Below are 18,379 nucleotides of genomic sequence, written 5' to 3'. Positions count from 1 at the left end.
TCCACACACGATGTTCAGTACACTTCCTACTTTGTTATGAAAGTACTACACTTCTGTCTATCAAAATGTAAATGGTGACACACGGTACAATCTGACCATTTCATCCAGTAATTCTCCTTCATCCACTAGAAGACACTGGAGCTCAAGACACTGGGATATAGACACTGGTTGAGTAGAGCCTGGCACTTTAAATAATCTAAGTGTGACTGGCTCCTTCCCCTCTATGCTCCATCAGCCCCAGTTTTAGAAATATGTCCGAGAGAGTCGGTGCACATTGGGCTGATTTCAGCCCTTTTGTTAATATTTTTGATTTTAATTTATTTTCTTATCTTTTTTTTACCGAGGACAGGCAGACTGCTTACTGCTGCAGTCTGCCTGCTATGTAGGAGCAGCTGGGAAGGGCACCGCCACGGCTGCTGTAGCCAGTGTCCGGTGACCCTGAGGGGGGAGGAAGGCACAGGTGAGCTATCGGGCTCTGAGAGTACCTGCCGCAGCGGACACCGGCTTGTGTCCGGGTTACTTACTGCGCCCCCCCAAGCCCAGTATCCCGGCCGCAGCAGTGGGTAAGTAGAACCACCGCTCCTGAGTAGCAGGAGTGGTGGACTTGCTGGCTGGGCTGTTTGTGGTTCCAAAGCCGGATGGGTCAGTCAGGCCCATTTTGAATCTCAAATCCTTGAATCTCTACCTATCCTTTCACAGATTCAAGATGGAAACCCTTCATTCGGGCATTGTGGGGTTGGAAGCGGCGGAATACATGGTATCCCTGGACAACAAGAATGCATATCGACACATCCCCATATGAGAACCACACCAAGCATTCCTCCGGTTCGGCATCAGGGACTCTCATTACCAGTTTCAAGCCCTGCCTTTCAGCCTGTCGTCGGTTCCCAGGGTCTTCACCAAGGTTATGGCAGGGATGATTGCTAATTTTCGTTCTCAGGGAGAGAATATTGGACCTCATTCAGAGGCGGTTGCAAGAAGCGATCGCTCTCTCTGAGTGAGGGCGGGCGCTTCTTTTTTTTTTGGTGAGGCCTCCTGGTCGCTAGCTAAGCTGTGGGTTACCACCCACAGCTTAGCTAGCGACCAGGGTGATGGTCGCGATGGTGATCTCCATCGTGACCATTGAGGCTTGCGACCAGACCCTAAGGTTGGGTCTGGGCACTCGCAAGCCCCAGGGATGGAGCAGGAAGCTCCCCACTGACATCACTGATGATGTCAGTGCGGCAAACCTCAAAACGGTAGGCGGTCCTTAAGGAACGCCTCCGTTTTGGAAACCACCCCCCGGCCCGCCTACAAAAAAGGGTGAGCTGTCGATCAACATCAACAGCCGCCCCTTTTGTAGCGAGCTCCGGAGCGAGAGAGTTTCTCTTTCGCTCCGGGGTTTGCGCAGGGTGGCCGCTGCGCGTGCGCTGGGCTACCCATCGACCCGGTAGCGAGCACATCGGTGCTTGAGACCGGGTCTGAATGACCCCCATTGTCCCTTATTTTGACGACCTGCTCATCAAGGCCCCATCGGCGGAGAGACTACTGGACCAGGTGGCTTGAGAACAAGGGTCCCAGATGCCGTCGAAACGGAAGCGCTGTCAATTCCTTGGTCGTGCGGCATAGTGTACCTGTTCCCGCCATTTCCACTCAAGCGCAAATCCACACCAGTCATCCTAGTGGTGCCGGACTGGCCTCGTCCAGCTTGGTACTCGGATCTTCTGCTCTCGATCCGTGGCCACTTCCACTACAATCGGATCTTCTTTAGTAAGGTTCGTTTTTGTGCCCTGACTTAAATTGGCTTTGTTTGACGGCATGTCTGTTGAAACCGCCATTTTAAGGAGAAATGGTATTTCGCAGGCTGTGATTTCTACTATTCTCAGAGCTAGAAAGCTGGTAACATCTGCTCATTACCATCAGATAACCTATGTGACCTGGTGCAAGGGGCGTGGTTCCTCCACCTCCTCCTTCCACTTGCCTCGTCTACTTTTTTTCCCTTAAAGGGGTCTTGATGCTGGACTTTGTTTGGGCTCACTGAAGGTGTATGTTTCTGCCTTACCTGTATTTTTTCAGCGTCGCTTGGCCCTTCTTTCAGGGGTTCCAAACCTTTCTTCAAGGGGTGCTTCTAGTCCAGCCTCCCTTTGTTCCGCCTACTTCCCCCTGGGATCTCTAACCTCGTCCTCTTTTCTTCTGTCTGCGGTTTTTGCACCCTTGTACGAGGTGGATTTGAAGTTTCACTCTTGGAAACCTGTCCTTTTGTTGACCTTGGCTTCAGCTAGGTGCGTGTCCGAGATGGAGGCTCTATCTTGTCGCTCTCACCTATCTTGTTTTTCAGGACGACAGGGCGGAACTTCATACTTGCCCTTTTTGACGAAGGTGGTATCTGCTTTCCACATCAATCAGCCGATCGTTGTCCTTGTTGGATTCTTCTTCTGGGGCTTCGCATTGCCTGGATGTGGTAAGGGCCCTCCATGTTTGTGGCCCATATGACGGGCTTACGTAAATCGGACGGTCTTTTTTGTCCTTTATGATGCGGCCCGGTGGGGTTGGCCTACTTCAAAACAGACCTTAGCCAGATGAATCCATCTAGCTATTTGGAAGGTTTATGTCACCAATGCTCGACCTCTGCTTGTATTAATTTCGGCGCATTCTACGTACTCTGTGGATGCTTCTTGGGCTGCTCGCAGAAGAGCTTTTGCTTTTCAACTGTGCCGCTCGGCGATGTGGACTTCTCTGCACACTTTTGTTCAGTTTTACAGGTTTGATACCTTTGCAGCCTCTGACTGCAGTTTTGGCCGGAGGGTGTTGCAGATTTCTCAGCACTCTCTCCCTCCGGGACGGAAGCTTTGGGACGTCGCCTAGTGTCTTGAGCTCTAGTGGATGAAGGAGGAAACAGGATTTTGGTACTTACCGATATAATCCATTTCTCCCTTTCCACAGGGGACACTGGACACCCACCGACCGCTGCTTACCTACTTTACAGTTTTCCCGTTGATTTGTTTCTGCTCCAGTTCTGTTCCAGTTTGTATGATATTTGTTAGTGTGACTGCCTGCATTGCCTGCAGTGTGGTGTTCTGTTCCTTTGGGAATGGTTTTCCTTCTCCTTCTTTCTTTTGTCTGTTTTCCGTCTCCTCATCCTCAGTTTCTTAACTGGGGCTGATGGGGCATAGAGGGGAGAAACCAGTCACACTTATAGATTATTTAAAGTGCCAGGCTCTACTCAACCACAGTCCATGCCCCCCAGTGGCTTGAGCTCCAGTGTCCCCTGTGGAATCGGGGAAATGGATTTATCGGTAAGTACCAAAATCCTGTTTTTATTACCAAATTATTAAAGAATCAATAGGAATGTCAAATATTGATAGGCAAATAAATCAATAATCTCGCATGATTAGGCAGAACATATCCTTCAAAAGTATCACATAGAAGTGTGTGTAACGTAGTCTAATGATACGTGTAACAAATGTGCAACTACTATACATACACATGCATGTGTTTCTGCTTTGTCCTGTCAAAAAGTGTGTGTTGCAATTCTTTAGTATTTTTGCCTTGCATTCAGATTTACCATGATCGTACTGTAATATGTGCCTCAGTTGATGTGGATGTATAGAAATGCAATTGGTCATACAAAGAGATTGGTTAGTGACCAGCTTCAGTTACAGCAGTTATACCTCTATATGTGGTCACTAGCTGGGCGAAACATTCACACACTACATACTTTTTGTGGATTGTACTTTACATTTACTTGAAGACCTTAGAAGAATATATTATTTTTTTTGTATATTATGTAGTAGTAATAATACAGATTTTCATATTATAGAAACATAAAACTGCTTCTCCTCCCCCCCCCACCGTAATTCCCTTTTCTCTTTACCCATCCTTTCTTCTCTTCCACCTATTTCGCCCCCAACCCCTATTTCTCTGTCCCCACCTTCTTTCTTTCTCCAGTCATTTCCCACATGCAATTTTCTCTATTATTCTGGCTAGAGACTGCAACTCCTCTGTATTACAAAGGTACAAATTATTACCCTGTCCTTACTATATTACTGTTATATAATGTGGTAATATAAAACGGGTTGGGTATGTGATCCCGGCGGTCAGGATGCCGATGATCAGAATACCAACAGTAGCATCCCAACAGAAGTTTGTAAGTATACTAACCCTTACGCTAACCCTCCCACTAATCCACCCTTTCCCGCAGCCTAGCATAATCCTCCCCCTAGTGCCTATCCCCTAAACCTAATACTCTCCATCAAGATTTCAGCGGTCGGGATTCTGGAGCCGGGATTCAGACTGCTGTCAGGATCCTGACCGCCGGATTGCCGACTACATGCCTATGAAACTATGGTTTGTATTAACCATTTAATACTACTCACTGCTAGGGATAACCGAAGCACTTATCTCTACTGACTGCAAGTCACTACTTCTCCTCACTACACTTATGTTCTGGGGTTCTTGGTAACACTTTCAGATTGTATGAGTGTTCCCTTGTATAAACATTAAATGCTTTCTCTTTCTCCCTCCATACAACTAGGTTCCCATCTGGCTCATGTGACGATGGAGAGAAATGCCGATATGCTCATGGAGATGCAGAACTTCTGGAATGGGAAGAAAGAAGTAAAGTTCTACACCAAAAACTAGTGAAAGCATGCAAAGACCAGCTCATTAGCCCAGATGATAATGACTTTGGAAAATATAGTTTTTTGATTAAACATTTCAGTTAAACATCTAATTACATTAGGAATGAAATACTATGTGGATACAAATGCAATAGATTTAAAAAGCTCCTAAAAATGTTAAAACTGCAGTTTCTGCTCCTCTTGATTTGGGATACATAAAGCAGAAGATCATTATTGGATGGGTTGACATCTGTTACTAAAACCATTACAGTTTGTCTAACCGTGATTAAGTAATGGAGCAAAGGAGCAACACTGAGAGGTGCCTTAAGTCGGCATTGCAGGCAGACACATAGGTTTAACTGAGGCGCAATGCTACGAATCGATTTCTGTGCCACACATTTTAAGGTGTACGGTTAGTTTGATCTTTCTTAAAACATTTCCCACGTGATTCTGTCTTACTGACACTAGCCGATTCCTTTTTACAGCATTCTGTAATGATATGCTGCAAAGAAAACGCGACGTTATTTGTAAGCCGATTGAAAATTTAACAAAAATTAAGTTTAAAAAATCAGCAGTTTGTTTTTTCAGAATGATTTTAGATGGATTTTGAAGTTTTATATATATATTTTTTTTTTACTTTTAATGGGGATATAAAAGACAGAAACCATCATACCCATGCTTGTCACCAAGATCAAGCTGGAGGGGTCCAGGCTCCCAAAGGCAGTACGCACTTCTTTGTGGCAGAAGAAACCTGATTCTGTTACTGCGGATTTTGTCCAAATCAAGTTCCAGTATCGCACCCAATATAACGTCTTGAGCGTTAGAAGCCTGCAGAGTGGGGTCATCAGAGGGTTACCGTTGGCACTCTATGGTGATCTTCTGATCTTCTAGTTAGTGTGAGAGAGGAGCTCAAGGTGGACAAAGTAATCTGCCCTTTTCTTTCGCTACTGACTCCTTTCAGTCAGTTAAGGAAGGAAGCCTTGTGCTGTTCAACTATGATGTTTGCAAGGTACACATCAAATATGAGGCGCTAATTAGCGCCTCATAATTGGGGTTATCCTGTCTAAAGGTCACTTAAAATCTAAATTAAAAAATAGGATTTTTTGCCATCAATATTTTATTGGTAAATGGAATTGCATGCTTAATGTGTAATATGCCGGGACTGTTGTAGCCGACTTTCATATTCTTGTATTCAGATTTGTGCCAAGTAACTGCCACCATACATGCTGTGCTGCCAGCAATGTAATAAGGTGCAAGATTGGTCTCTCTACAGTAGGATGGCAGAATTCATAGTGCAGAAAGCTATTGTGTGCAATCTTAATTATTTACATGTGACAAAATACACCGATATAATCCCTTCATTCATGACTGATTAAGTGTCATATTTTGTATGTGTTTTTTGTATTCGCTATTGATGTCAGATTATTATCTTTATATATCAAATAATCACTCTACATAATGCGATTTGTCTGTCATGGAGAACTATAGTCTTGGTGTAGTTTAGATGCAATTTTTTCCATTCCTAAAACTACAGGAAGTCCCTTTTTGTATGATTTTGTTTGCATACTAATAGTGTTTGTTTTATACCTGTCCTCTGGAATATGAATAAAAAAGAGATGTCAATATAGTTATAATACGAGATGACACTGTTTTCAATTGTGCTCATTTGGAGACACTACTGCGGCATATGTTATATCTTTTGCATTAGGATTTAGTTTCCAGCCGTTTCTTCTAAAACACTCTTTTTTCAATGCACTTTAGCTTACTACAGTAAAATACCACCTTTGTATTATAAGTGTATACCGATAGTGCTCTACTAATTCAACAAGAGTTTTCAGATGGTTTCAACATGTGCAAACTTCTTTAACAATCTGATAACCTTAATAGTAACCTTAATATTGTACACAGAGGAATAGGGTCTGTCTCTGATTTGTTTTTTAATCACAATTCTATATTAAAGCAAGATTTTTAAAATGTCCATAAATATACAATGGTAACTTAGGACACATAAGGATTATATATAAAGGCTAATAAGGTATTCAATATTACAATCCAAGCTTATTAATTTCACTCGGAATCACTGGTAACTGATGCATTCTATTTACAGGAAATCATATTTTTCCTTTTTTTGTATTAAGCTTTAGTATTCTATTGTTGCCAAATTGTAATTGAAAAACAAAATGCTGTGTGTTAAATGTTTAGCTGTTTTAATGTGTTTTTATGTTTTTTAACTTGTATGGGTCACCTAGATCTGCCTATAATAAAAATACATTTAATCTATACAATATAGTTGCATGTATTGTGATGAAGTGAAAAAGCAGTACTGTTCTTTAGTTATGCAGCTAATTTGTCAGTGCTACAGATTGCAGATATAGTTTTGGCAACTTTTTTTTTTTTTCCTTCAGGGTCCATAGGGCTTCACAGGGAGAAATTGAGTGTAGGTGGAACCTGGAGGACCAGACACCAACAGCAAAGCTTTTCAATCCCAGGATGCTCCGGTCCTTTCCCCTATATCCCGCCCACAGCATGAGGGCACTTCAGCTTTGTTGGTGTCCGGCAGGAGCTGGACCCCACCATTGTAACAGAGAGCTGCGTTAAGCAGCCCAAGCTTTAATTTTATGATTTCATTTACATTTTATTTTTTTACAAAATGGGCGAGCAGCACCAGACTGTCCTCCATACGTCTGTGCTGCAGCCCCAACACCACTCCGTGGCGCTGTGACACCAAGCCTGTGCTAGGTACTCTGAGCGGGGCTCCGAGAGGGACTAGCTTGCAGGCACCCCGGACCCCAGACTGCAGCCCGGAATCAAGGGGACAGGTAAGGCGGAACCCCATTCGTGGGGACCCGCGTCTCAGTTTAGTCTTTCCTGCGGTCTCAGGACACAGACCGGAGGCGCTGTTGTGGACACTTGCTCGCCCACTACTCCACTAGACCACGGGGCATAACGATACTGGCGCAGAGGCATATTATACAGGCCAGGGAACCCGGTGGTTAAAGTCAGCCAGGGGATAAGTCGCTCTCCATGCAGCCCCTCCCCTAGCTCAGGGCATCTTTCCACTCTGGTCTTGGTGCTCCCTGAGCTGCTCCTCCCACCCTCCGCCCCCTCAGAGACGTGCAGTAGCCATTTTAGGCAAACATGTCTCCGGGAAACGCTGGGCTCAGTCTCCCTGTATACCTCTTCCACGGGCCAGGTTATACAGCGATATATACTACCAGCCACTGTGGTCAGTGTAGTTGCATTTAGTGCCCATTGCAGACATTTAATGTTTTTTCTGCATTTGTATGTGACTTGTGCTAGCGCTAATCTCTATTTTCTATACTGTCAGTTTATACCTGTCCCTTTTTTCTACTATACCCTGACATACTAATGTATTGTGGGTTCATTGTACCTCACATCTGCTATTTAAGTGTGAGGACTATTACATACTATATAGCGTGGTTGCACACTACACTGTGCCATATATAGCGCAGTTGCACACTACATTGTGCCATATTACACATACTGCAAGTTGTTCATTGCACTGTATCATACTGTGTATTCTATTATTCTTGTGACTGTCTAGCAGGGGAAAGAATAACAAGCAGCCTGATGCTGCTCCTTCTACTCTGATAGCTTGTAAGTCCTGCTCTGCTGGCTTAGCCACAGAGGACCTCATTCAGGATGGGGTCTGTCCATCAGCCCCAGAGTCTATCCCTCAGGATCCTCCTGGGCTGCCTTTTCACAAATGCTGGCAAAACTTGTGGACCAAGTAGCAGTCCCCGTGGTAGCTCCCCCTATGGGATGGCCACAGCAGGTATCCCCTGCAAATCCTTTGCCTCCCCCATGGATAGACGTACTGTCTACCTCAGTACAGAGTTTGGCAAATACCTCTACGGATTTTCAGCAAAGGCTGCAAAAAGATAAACATTTACCCACTATCATCTGGGGAGGCAGAAGATGCAGATCTATCTGACTCTGTCTCAGGAGAAGAGAAGCCACCCACCAAACTAAATATACCTGCTCTTGTGAGAGCTGTTAAAACTATTCTACAAATAAATATCTCACATTAGAGATGCAGCCTCTTACTGTACTTAAGTGAAGCAGCTATGGATATGGCTCTCCTGGCCTCCATGATATCTGCCGCTTCGGTAGCGACCTGCCGTATTCTTTGGCTACATTCCTGGAAAGCAGATTCAGAATCAAAACGGGCTCTAGAATCTCTGCCTTATGCAGGAGACATCCTAATTGGTCCAGAATTGGATAAAATTGTGACCAATTTGGCGACTAACAAGACGGCGTTCCTGCCCTCTGCATATAATACAAAGTTGCGGACGTCATCCTTTCGGTCCTTTTGCCCTCAAGGCAAAGCCAAGGGTCAGTCCACAGCAACAGATATCAGCCAAGCCTAGGGCCAAACAAGCCTGGGCTCCTAGATATCCACCTGCCACGTCTGAGGACAAGCCTGCAACCTGATGGGGTTGGCCTCTCCCTGTGGGCTCCCAGGTTGGGAGGCCAACTTCTTTAATTCGCACAAGTTTGGCATCAAACCACATCAGATGTCTGGGTAAGAGAAGCGGTCTCCCATGGATACGCCCTCTCCTTCCTGTGGCGATCCCCCCCCCCCAGTAAGTTCTTTTGCACAGGACCTCCATTGGGCTCAACCAAGGCCCTGCTGCTCCAAAAAGCCATTCAGTCCTTACTGAATTCAGGAGTAATAATTCGGGTCCCCTCCTCACAGTGGGGTTAAGGGCTATTATTCTACCCTTTTCTTAGTTCAGAAGCCCAATGGGTCTCATCGGCCTATCCTCAACCTCAAGTCTCTGAACAAATTTATCAGGGTGCCCAGGTTTCGTATGGAAACCCTCTATTCTAGCTATGGAACCTGGATATTTTATGGTATCCCTAGACATTCAGGAAGATTTCAGCACTACAGCACAGACTACGCAAACTGCTTCACAATCGCAGAGTGTCGATTCACTTTGCAATGCAGGCCTTGGGATCAATGGTGTCCACCTTCGACATTGTGGAGTTCGCCCAGTTATACTCCAGGCCCCAGACACCTGTTCCTCTCCAGGTGGAACGGGCTACCCCATCTGCTCAAATCCCAGACAATGAGCCTTCCCCCAGAGGTTCGCCTGTCCCTAGCCTGGTGGCTACAGACTTCCCATTTGAACCAGGGCCGTCCCTTTTGGATCCCGGACTGTGCTCTCCACACCACGGACTCAAGCCTCTGAGGGTGGGGCGCAGTAACTGCCCAGCACTCCTTCCAGGGCAGATGGTCCCTAGCTCAAGGCAGTGTTGCCAATCAGCATCCTGAAACTTCAAGCCATCTACAGAGCTCTCACACTCAGAATATTCTGAAAAACAGGCCAGTACAAGTACAGTCAGACAACGCCACTGCTGTGGTCTACCTCAATCACCAAGTGGGCACTCGAAGTCAGTCAGCAATGACAGAAGTGTCCCGCATTCTCACCTAGGCTGAACGCAATCTCACAGTCATCTCCGCAGTGTTCATCCCAGGGATTCTCAATTGGGAGGTGGATTTCCTCAGCCGTCACGACGTGCATGCAGGAGAATGGTCTCTACATCCAGAAGGCTTTCACCTTCTAGTGGACAAATGGAGTCTTCCAGAGGCCTCTAGACACAACAACAAACTTCCAGTTTATGGAGCCAGAACAAAGGACCCCGACGCGGCCTTAATAGACGCATTGTCGGTGAAATGGAACTTCCATTTAGCATATCTCTTCCCTCCAATATGCCTGCTTCCTCGAGTGCTTCGAAAGTTCAGACAGGAGGCACAGTCATGTTAATGGTTCCGGCTTGGCTCAGACGTCACTGGTACTCCGATCTTCAAAGGCTCTCCATAGACGTTCCTCTTCAGTTTCCTCTACGAGTAGACCTGTTGTCTCAGGGTCCATGTCTACATCCGGACCTATCCCGTCTGTCTTTACAGCCTGGCTCTTGAGACATCCATCCTAACGGCTAAGGGTTTTTCCAGCTCTGTGATCCAGACCATGCTAAAAGCCTCAGCCTCAGCCAGGATTTACCATAGAATATGGCATACATATTTCCAATGGTGTGCTCCAAGAAACTATGACCCTTAGGTCTTTAAGGTTTCTAGAATTCTTGCCTTTCTTCAAGCTAGATTGGATCTAGGCCTCCGCCTAGCATCTCTGAAAGTGCAGGTCTCTGCTTTGTCTATCTGGTTTTAGCGCAGAATTGCTCCTATACCGGATGTTTACACCTTCATGCAGGGTGTTCTATGAATACAACCTCCTTTTGTCCCTCCTGTGGCTTCATCTGACAGGCTTGCACGCAGAGGGGCCTTCCTGTGCCGACTACAGTCTCTGCTCATTCTACTCGCTCTGTGGGACCCTCGTGGGTAGCCCGGTGTGGCTCCTCAGCTGAACAGCTGTGCAAGGCTGCCACCTGGTCTTCTGTCCTAAGGATGCTTCCTTCAGGCGTAGGGTTCTCCTATCAGCTCAGGAGCGTTCCCTTCCTTGAACAATTGCTATGGGGCATCCCCATTGTCTCCCTGTGGAGCCCTATGGGCCCTGAAGACCAGGAGAGTTATGGTAAAACTTACCTTGGTTAACTCTTTTTTTCAAAGTTCATAGGTCCTACAGGGAACCCGCCCTGACGCTCCTAGCTTCTATGGATTTTCTTCTCCTGATCACTTGTTTCCTTCTCTGTGTGAGATTCCTCAATGTACCAGTCTTCCTACTCTGCAGTGAGGTTGTTAACAAAACTGAAGTGCCCTCACACTGTGGGCGTGGTATAGGGGGAAGGACCGGAGCATCCTGGGATTGTAAAGCTTTGCAGTTGGTATCCAGCCCTCCAGGTCCCACCTACACCACAATGTCTCCCTATGGACTTCGAAGAATGAGAGTTAACCAAGGTAAGTTTTACTATAACGCTCCTTATTTATTCTATGTATCTGCATCTGTGTATGGAACATGTTTAGAACTAAAAAATAAATACGTTCTATATGATTTTAAAAGCTGATGATATAATTGCAGTTAGAGTTCTCCACACAGTGAATCATGTCACAGTGGGACTGCTCTACACTGTCCAGTGTCGCAAATTCACCAGATCCGGGGGCCTGGGCTATGCTCTCTGGAGTCCCGGGAGAACTTCCTGAAATTCAGGAGTCTCCTGGACATTCCGGGAGAGTAGTTAAGTTTGATGTGATCTTGAATAGTTATGGATAGTAACCTAGTGATCCATGCAATTAGTAGACTTCCTATAGTCTCTACCATGGCAGGCCCATAGGATTTTTGGGATGCTGTCATGAAGCCGACGGTCGAAATGCCGACAGCCAGCTTCCCGACTGTCAAATCCCGGCAATAAACTAATGACAGGCGTCGAAATCCTGATGCCTGTTAGTAGACCTACGCCGGGAGCCCGACGCCCGGCATACTGAACGAAGGTAAGCCGGACGCAGACAGCCGCGGGGGGGGGGGTGGGGTGGTGTCAGGTTTTAGGGCTCCCGGGAGGACCAAGGGTTAGGCTAGGGGAAGCGGTGATTAGGGTTAGACACCCTCGGGTGGGAGGTTAGGGTTAGGCACCTCCCCGGGAGACTTACGTTTAGGCTGCGGGGAAGGGGGGGTTAGGGTTAGGCACTAGGGGAGAAGGTTAGGGTTAGGCACCCCTAAAGGAGGGTCAGGGGGGGGATTAGGTTAGTTAATACTTACCTTTACAGCAGTCAGGATCTTCACTGGTGCCGGTCTTCTGGTGTCGGGATTTGAACCACCAGACATAGGTCTGGCGGTATCTCATACTGATCCCGGATTGTTATAGTAAAGGTAATGTGTTCTATTTAAAATTTCTGACAGTGTTTAGTACACAGTGGCTTATATTCAGTTAGGTGACACTTTTCCATTTAAGACTTCTACAGCCCTCCAGGGAAGCCGCTTAATAACAGATAAGGGGATTAATGTATTAAACAGTGAAAATGGTGACTAGAGGAGAAGTTGCCTATAGCAACCTTTCAACTTCTGTCTACCATTTTATAGAATGTAATGGATAAATTCTACCTCATAGCTTGATTGGTTGCTATGGACAAGTTCTCCATAGGCCCACTTCTCCACTTTTTTCACTGCTTGATACATCAACCCCATGGCTTAGTGTTTTATGTTATGCATGGTCCTTTGACACTGCTTAATTGGGGAGTATGTCTGCTTAAGGTGACTGCACTTCCCAGTTTACAGTATTAATGAGGCAAGAACTGTAATAGTCATTTATTTATTGTAGAAACCATTTTTCAGGATATGTGAACATTTCTCTTAGATTATGAAGCTAGCATGTAATGGAGTTCCGGTCAAAGTCACGACAATCGGGATGGAATCTGTATGTAATGCCGGCTGTCTGGATGCCTCCTTTCAATACCGGCATCGGCATCCCTAAGGTTGGTATCCCGATAGGCGTTACCCTCCCCTCTTGTAGCCTAACCCTCCCCTTTAGTGCCTAAACCTAACCCTCCCCCTTAGTGCCTAACCCTCCCCAGTAGTACCTAACCCTCACCCCTAGGAGGGCCTAACCCACCCCCCCAAAAACCTAACTATAACCCCGCTATGTAACCTAAACCTAACCCCCCCCTTCACGGCTAACACTAATGACTTACCTCATACGGGCACCATCCTTCTGTGTTCCGGTGTCGGTATTTCGACGCCTATCTTAAATCCCTTGTCGGGCTTAAGCTGTCGCGATTTAGACCAGACGCGCCGGTCTGCTAGCTACTTCCCGTCGGGATGCCGGCGCTTAGAATCCTGACACCTGTTGGAATCCAGGTGCCGGCATCTCGACCACAACTACTGGGGTTAGGGGGAGTGAGGATTAGGCACATGGAGGCGGGTTATGGTTAGACACTAAGGGGGGAGGGTTAGGTTTAGGGTGTGAGGAGGGGGAGATTAGGTTTAGGCAACAGAGGGGGAGAGTATCCTAACCGTGTCGGGCTCCGGAGTGCCGGCTTCCTGTACCCAACCCCATGTAATGTTGTTCTGTTATACAAATGAAGCATTTAGTAAAACAATGACATATATTCTGTACCCATGTCTTTATTGAGCCTCAGGCAATTACAATAAATATTTACATTTTTGGAAGCTGCCAACTAAATAGGACACATGTCTGTCCATAATCACATGTAAAGTTCCAATGACTAGGCTGGCACTTTTATAAGCAATATATTGGACATTTATTGTGAATGTCTGGTTCCTCACTTCAGGGCTGATTCTTACCAAATTTGTGATTTTATTGTTTTTATCCAATATATGTATTTTTATTTATTTTCAATTATTCATATAGCGCACATGTAATCTGCAGCACTTTACAGAGAATATTTGGCTATTCACATAAGTCCCTGCATCGGAGGAGCGTACAATCTATATGCCCTACCACATGTACACACTAGGGTTAATTATTTAGCAGGAGTCAATTAAACTAATAGTGTATTTTTGGATTGTGAGATTAAACCAGAGTACATGGAGGAAACCCACGCAAGCATAGTGAGAATATACAAACTCCACACAGTTAGGGCTGTGGCAGGAATTAAACCCAAAACATAAGTGCTGTGATGCAGTAATGCTAACTATTACACCGATCATGCTGCCCATTTTTTTTTTTTTTTTTACTAATAAATGTTGGGTCCACTGTTTTACCACTAGGGCTGGCCTCAGCCACATCTACTTGGCTATTAGGACAGTGTGAAGAGGTTGCCGCATTACAACACACCAGTTACTAAGAAGGACTGGGTGCTGGTGCAGGTAGCCTGTCATTTGTGTACTTACAGTAAGTAAAAAGGCAATGAACAATTCAGCTAAAACACCCATTATTTAAATTTGCTGGCACACAGCAGTAACTGTCTTACATGAGCAGCTGACATCAAATAAAAATCATTTTCTGCCTAGGAAACAGTGAACATGGACAAGATAATTCAGGAAGACTTGTCCTTAGAGGTGACACCTTCCAGCTGACTGACATAATAAAATCAGTTCCTGATGTGGGTCATATGCCTGTTAAAATCTGTCTATGGAAGATCTGTGATATTGAACATTATATGCTTATCTGTAACTATCCATTTCTGCAAGTCTGAATAATGTGAATAAATTTGTGCCCCATCCCCTGTGGCATAATGCTGTGATTCGCCGTACTACATCACAGGGGGTGGGGTCACGAGGATGCAAATCACGTGAGCAGTGAACATAATGCGCCAGAATTGTCGGGACAGTAGACAAGTAGAGGAATACCCTACACTCACCCAGAATAAACAAGAAAACCCAGCAGAGGTGGATTACAATTATATAGCTCTAATTTTGGAGGCAATTCAGTTGCAGACAATGTCTGCGAATTGCCATGGAGTGGAAACACAGGCATTTTGTGCACACCAACATTGCCAATTTTCCCTCAACCAGCCTCCGTAGGGTTATGTAGGAAAATAAGTGGTTTGTCAACTGTAAATTTCTTTGATGTGTGCAGTTGAAAATCGCAATTGCACATCTCTGCAAATTAAATGCATCCTCTGTGTTTTAAATATTGTTTCATGCATACAATTATTTTCATTTATTTATATGGCGCCACAAGTGTTCCGCAGCACCTTACAAAGTACCTAAACAAATAGGTTGACCAGTGACTTACAGTACAGTACAATACAGGATGAGGACAAGGATAATATACATTGCTACATTAGCGACCATAACACCCAGATAAGTAACAGAGCAAAGCAACCAAGTGTTAGGTGCCCTAGTGGGGAGTAAGAAGTAGATGAAAGTAAAGTAAGGAGAAGCACAAGAGGGTAGAGGGCCCTGCTCATAGGAGCTTACATTCTAAAGGGGAGGGACAGACAAACAGGTGTGACACAGATGGGGAAGACTGGGAGGAAGGAACATGTAGCAGCAAGTTAAGAGAGAGCTGGAAAGCTTTGATGAAGTAGTGGGTCTTGAGAGTCCGTTTGAAGGATTGTAGAGAGGGGGTTAGTCTGATGGGAAGAGGGAGAGAGTTCCAAATGTGGGGAGCAGCGCAGGCACAATCTTGCAGGCGGAAGTGGGAGGAAGTAATCAAACGAAGAGGGCAGACTGGAGAGTGAAGGGAGATGAGGTCAGAGATGTAAATGGGAGAGGAATGGGTGAGTGTTTTTAAGTGAGTGTGAGAACCTTGAATTGGGTTCTGAAAGGGAAGGGGAGCCAGTGGAGGGCTTGTAGGAGAGGGGAGGCAAATGATCCGAGCAGCAGCATTGAGGACAGACTGGAGAGAGAGAAGGGAGTTTGGGGGCCCAGATAGGAGGAGGTTACAGTAGTCCAATCTGGAGATGACCAGTGTATGAGGGTTTTAGTGGCATCCTGGTGAGAGAGGGTCTAATCTTGGATATATTTTAAAGATGGAAATGACAGGACTGCGAGAGATTATGGATATGTGGTTTGAAGGAGAGGGAGGAGTCCAGGATAACTTCAAGACAGCACATTTTATGGCTAGAGGAGATAGCTGTGCCATCAATTGATAAAGAAATGGTGGGAAAATTATCAGCTCAGTCCATATTAAGTTTAAGAAATCACTGGGACATCTAGAAAGAGATAGCAGAGAGACAGTTGGAGATAAGAGTTAGTAGAGAAGGGGAGAGATCAGGGGAGGAAAGGCAGATCTCAGTATCATCAGCATAGAGATGATAATGGAGGTCAAAAGAGCTGATGAGTTCATCTAGTGAGGACGTATAGAGTGAGAATAGTAGAGGTCCAATAACAGAACCTTGCGGAACACCTACTGTAAGAGGCGGAGGGGAAGAGGAGTCATGAGAGGAGACAGAAAAGGATCGGTCAGAGAGGTAGGGGGATAGACAGGAGAGGGCAGTGTCCCGTAGACCAAGGGAGTGAAGGATTTGCAGCAGGAGAGGGTGGTCCACAGTGTCGAAAGAAGTAAAGAGGTCAAGGAGAATGAGCAGAGTAGTGGCCCTTGGATTTAGCAGCAAGGAGGTCATTGCTGACTTTTGTGAGGGCAATTTCAGTGGAGAGAATGGAAGCCAAATTGAAAAGGGTCAAGGACAACAACACACTCAAGGAGTTTGGAGGCAAAAGGGAGGAGAGAGATGGGACGGTAGTTGGAGAGAGTGTTAGGATCAAGGGAAGACTCTTTAAAAATAGGGTAGACAAGGGCATGTTTGAATGCAGAAGGGATAGTGCCTGATGAGAGGGAGAGATTGAGAAGGTGGGGAAGATGGGAGCAGGCAGTAGGAGAGAGGTAGCGGAGGAGACATGAAGGGATAGGGTCAAGGAGGGAGGTGGTAGGGGGGGGGGGACCGGATGAGGGCCATGACTTCCTTGAACACAGGAGGGTTTCTGAGTAAACAGAAACCCCCCCCTGCCCGCCGATCAGTAACCAACACGCCGCCGGCGGTGTTTGTTTTAGCTGCCAATGAGAGACAGACTCTCATTAGCTGCTGTATCCACGGAGGGAGCCGGGCAGTGGTGATGGTAGAGATGTCATGACGTTTCTCCCATAGTGCCGAGCGGGAGGACAGTGGCGGGCAGGAACGAGGATTCAGGTAAGTAATCTGTGTGTGTCTTGTCAGGATTTCCAGGATACTGGCTTTTCTCCAGGCAGATTTAGACCGTGGTCTCTGCCTGGCCACTTCGAAAGTGCAGGTTTCTGTACTGTGAGTCTGGTTCCAGAGGAAGATTGCCTCATTACCAGATATTAGAATTTTATTTCAGGAATTTCTGTGAGTTCAGCCTCCTTTTGTTCCACCGGTAGCACTGTGGGATTTGTCTTTGGTTCTTAATGGGCAACAAGCTCCCCCATTTGAACCATTGGACTCTTTAGATTTGAAATGGTTGACAGCAAAGACACTTTTTCTCCTTGCTATCTCTTCTGCATGCAGAGTCTCTGATTTGGCAGCACTTTCTTGCCGCTCCTCATTTTTGATTTTCCACCAGGATAAAGCTGTTCTTTTTTTTTTTTTGAGAAATCTGTTTATTGAGAAAAAAATTCACTTATACAATAAAACAGTAAATATAGCATATTAAATAGCTACTGAAAGTTACAAGAATTAGTGACCATAGTTATAGTATATCAGAGCATTACATTATCAATATTCAAAGAAAAAAATAAATAAAATGAAAGAAGAATATAAGGGATAAGGGGGGGGGAATAAAGAGGAAGGGAAGAGTTCACAGAAGGGACGAGAAAAGTGAACAGAAAAGAATTAAGAATAGGAGGAATGGTGCCAACCAGTGTGATTCAATAATAGCTTCAAGAGAGTGTCTTTTAGATTGTAGTCAAAGGGGGTTCAGCATTAAAGTACGAAGTCCATGAAGACCATACTTTAATGAAATGATCTGGAGCATCATGCAACATAGCGGATATTCGCCCCATTGAGTAAGTAATCCAAATTGCAATGATGGTAGTTAATACGGGGGGGGGAGGTGCTGATGATTTTGATGATTTCCAGTGAGCTGCTATTTGGCATTTGGCTGTGTTCAGAATGTTTAATGAGTTTTTGTACAGGTTGAGTGGTATTTTGAATAGGACGAGAAAGCAGGGTAAACAGCGGGGTGGAAGGGATTTGGATATCCACAATTTCTCTAATCAGTTTATGAATATTTTTCCAATATTGTTGAATGTAAGGGCATGACCACCAGATATTCAGCAGGGTTTCACGCTGTCCACACAATCTCCAGCACCACGGGGAGACCGTTGGGTATATTGAATGAAGGCGGGAGGGAACCAGATACCATCGGTAATAAAGTTTATATGAGTTTTCCTTAATTCTAACTGAAATAGAACTTTTAGAGATTTCAGATCTGATTTCTATC

At 45.4% G+C, this 18,379-nt stretch overlaps 1 protein-coding gene and 1 long non-coding RNA gene across 6 annotated transcripts in view; both read left to right on the top strand.

Annotated features, from left to right (window-relative positions):
- The window catches only part of ZC3H7A (zinc finger CCCH-type containing 7A), a 130,456-nt gene extending 123,581 nt beyond the window's left edge, over positions 1–6,875 (top strand). For 3 of the 5 annotated variants that reach the window (XM_088466778.1, XM_088466776.1, XM_088466777.1), the window contains exon 23: positions 4,514–6,874. In XM_088466778.1, the coding sequence (XP_088322904.1) occupies positions 4,514–4,703 (190 nt within the window). In that variant the 3' untranslated portion in view covers positions 4,704–6,874. Of the gene's footprint in view, positions 1–4,236; positions 4,417–4,513 lie in introns of those variants that run through there. The other 2 variants (XM_088466780.1, XM_088466779.1) reach the window with 2 other exon arrangements.
- Positions 6,876–11,394: 4,519 nt separating this feature from the next.
- On the top strand, positions 11,395–14,862 carry LOC148534587 (uncharacterized). The gene is made up of 3 exons (XR_015877653.1): positions 11,395–11,478; positions 12,870–12,987; positions 14,486–14,862. It is a non-coding gene; the product is annotated as an uncharacterized LOC148534587 (long non-coding RNA).
- The last annotated feature ends 3,517 nt before the right edge of the window (positions 14,863–18,379 follow it).

The sequence above is a fragment of the Taudactylus pleione genome, unplaced genomic scaffold, assembly GCF_031769625.1.
Source record: "Taudactylus pleione unplaced genomic scaffold, aTauple2 ptg000066l, whole genome shotgun sequence".
NCBI lineage: Eukaryota > Metazoa > Chordata > Amphibia > Anura > Myobatrachidae > Taudactylus > Taudactylus pleione.
This window is presented reverse-complemented; position numbering and strand designations above follow the sequence as displayed.